Here is a 2,446-nt window from a genome sequence, read left to right on the forward strand (position 1 = left end):
GCACTGAGTTGCCGCCATGTGATTGGCTGATTAGAAATTAAGTGTTAACGAGCAGTTGGACAGGTGTACCTAATAAAGTGGCCGGTGAGTGTATATCATATGTTTTTGGTATAAAACTTAAAATAAAATAAAAAAACACAGGGTGTCATTTTGACAGCATTTACTATACTTTAAAAACTGTTGTATCACAAAATAATCTCAATCAAGAAAATTCAACAACCCGGTACTAGTTCCACTGAGTTTTTAAGGAAAATAAAAAAATCAAGTATTACTTCTTTCTTGTTGTGCAAAACAGTGCAAGTATACCTCAAATGTAGTTTTAGACATTTGTTTTAAATAAAACATGATAAATAGTAACCATTTTCATTCTACCCAGTAAAAAATTAAACAGCAACATTTCACACATCAAAAGGTGCGCACTGAACGCTTAACTACCACTCAAAATCTTGCAGTCATTTGTTAGACTCTAAAGGTTGTTGCCAGAGATTGTTCTCATTTAAACAGGACCTTAAGGCCTCTGCATGCTCCATCTAAACTGCTCTCACTGTCACAATTTCATGACAAAAATCGTGTCTATTTACATCTTCAAATCTGCCACCCCTGCTTGTCAAAACCAGCTGGGAGAACGTTTCACCTGCACTGCATGAGAACACACTGTGATCGGTCAGGAGTTCTTGGCTGTGTTTGTTTATGCTGAACGCTTAAATGCTGCATTTTGCTTCAACTACTCGTTTCTAAAAAAAAAAAAAAAAAACTGCAGAAGCCACCTGTTGAACCCAGAAGCAAACATTTATAAAGATAGTCAAACTTGAACGGAGGAATCCATCTGCAGAAAAGTGTTGAGCTTTTACCAGGACAGATCTGTGGACAAATAACGACGTATCAGAGGCTTTTTTTTTAAAGAGTATAGTCCAGAGGGAAGGACCTCCGTGCAGTGACGTCACGTGTACTGCAGCAGGAGGGGTTTCTTAGGAGCTCAGCAGAGCGTGTCTCAGAAACTATGAAACYKKKKKSMAAAAACAAACGCTGAACAACCACATGACCACACGTCGACTGGTCGGCTTTGATTGGAGTCTGAGGAGACCTTTAGTAAAAACACTTGCCCACTGTCACAATTTTGAGTCTATGATTAGTTTCCAACAGTTGCAGCCCAGTGAGCTACTACCTTWATCAGTTCCATTCCCTCACTGGTAACCCACAGCACAGGAGTGTTTCTAAAAGCCCCACTACGACTGTCAGTACACACTTCCTCATCAAAACCACATAAGACAGCAAAAGCCACCAAACAATAATAAAACARTGTATTACTTCCAAACCACAGTCTGCTGAGATAACAGCATCATACATGCTGTTTGTATACAGCAGCTTTGTACAAAACTGAACCTAAAATCCTGAATAAACTGAATGCACTTTTGAAGTAAGGACAGTCTAAATCTGCTGTATGCCGTTTATTTCTAGATTTGCTTTTAATTCTAGGTTGCCTTTTAATTTWAAAAACTACTACTGTACACTACAAAGTTATTTAAAGAGTTATAACTGAACAGCAATCTTCTTGTTCAGTTTTAAAAAAAACAGACAAACCTCTATGTAAAGCATATTAAAAGTTGTTCAAATCAAACAGAAGAAAGTAGAGTGCAATTCACACTCCTGTCAGCACAAACATGAAGCAGCCAAAACATCAATGTAGACCTTATTTTGTAGTACACCATAATTAACATGATTCCCCCTTTCAGATAAGATTATGTCTGTGTTTTGGCGAAACAAATGAGAATTCTGGTAAATCTTACCTGTCGAAAACAACTTGCGGGAGCTGGTGTCGATGATGTTTCTTTAAGGTATTCATCCCAACTGAAAGCATCTAAGTAAAAACAGACAAAATACTGGCTGTGATAATGACAAAAAACGAAAAATATCTCTTTATTTACCTCTWTAATAGTTAGAAGAATGGTTCAATATCATTTCTTGCCCTAAGTTAGGTTWTATAAATTTTAGGTTAGTCAAGTTTAGCAACTTGTCCACTCAAAGAGTTGATCTTAATGAGACAGCTTAATTCCTTTTTGATTTTAAGTGCAGGTCATCCACCAAAGTCAGTGCTGCTTTACTTAGTTTTAATAACTGTGGTCCTGATCAGCATAAAAAAAAGATTGAATTCCTTATTAATTCCAACCCATTTCATAGGAATAATCACATCATTAAACTTACAGTGAAGGAAACCTTTGCCACATCAGCTTATCTCACTGAAAACTGTTAAACATACATCTGGTCGTCTAAACTAGAGGTTCCCAAACTTTTTATCTTCTGACCCACAAAATATCCATGGCAAAAACTTGTGACCCCAAATATTACTGGTCTGAGTACACGAACGTCGTTAATAACCCTAAAAACACAGGCTTTTTGACAATCTAAACAGCTTGTACACAAATATAAATACTTATTTTTACTTATT

General features: G+C 36.6%; 1 protein-coding gene across 1 annotated transcript in view; it reads right to left on the bottom strand.

The window, feature by feature from the left end:
* Window positions 1-2,446, bottom strand: part of LOC106512346 (Scm polycomb group protein like 2) — a gene marked incomplete in the record, with an annotated part of 21,616 nt that overhangs the window by 16,140 nt on the left and 3,030 nt on the right. The window contains 1 exon segment of the mRNA XM_014000986.1: window positions 1,788-1,858. Within this exon segment, the coding sequence (XP_013856440.1) occupies window positions 1,788-1,858 (71 nt within the window).

Source organism: Austrofundulus limnaeus, unplaced genomic scaffold, assembly GCF_001266775.1.
Source record: "Austrofundulus limnaeus strain Quisiro unplaced genomic scaffold, Austrofundulus_limnaeus-1.0 Scaffold8, whole genome shotgun sequence".
In the NCBI taxonomy this organism is placed as follows: domain Eukaryota; kingdom Metazoa; phylum Chordata; class Actinopteri; order Cyprinodontiformes; family Rivulidae; genus Austrofundulus; species Austrofundulus limnaeus.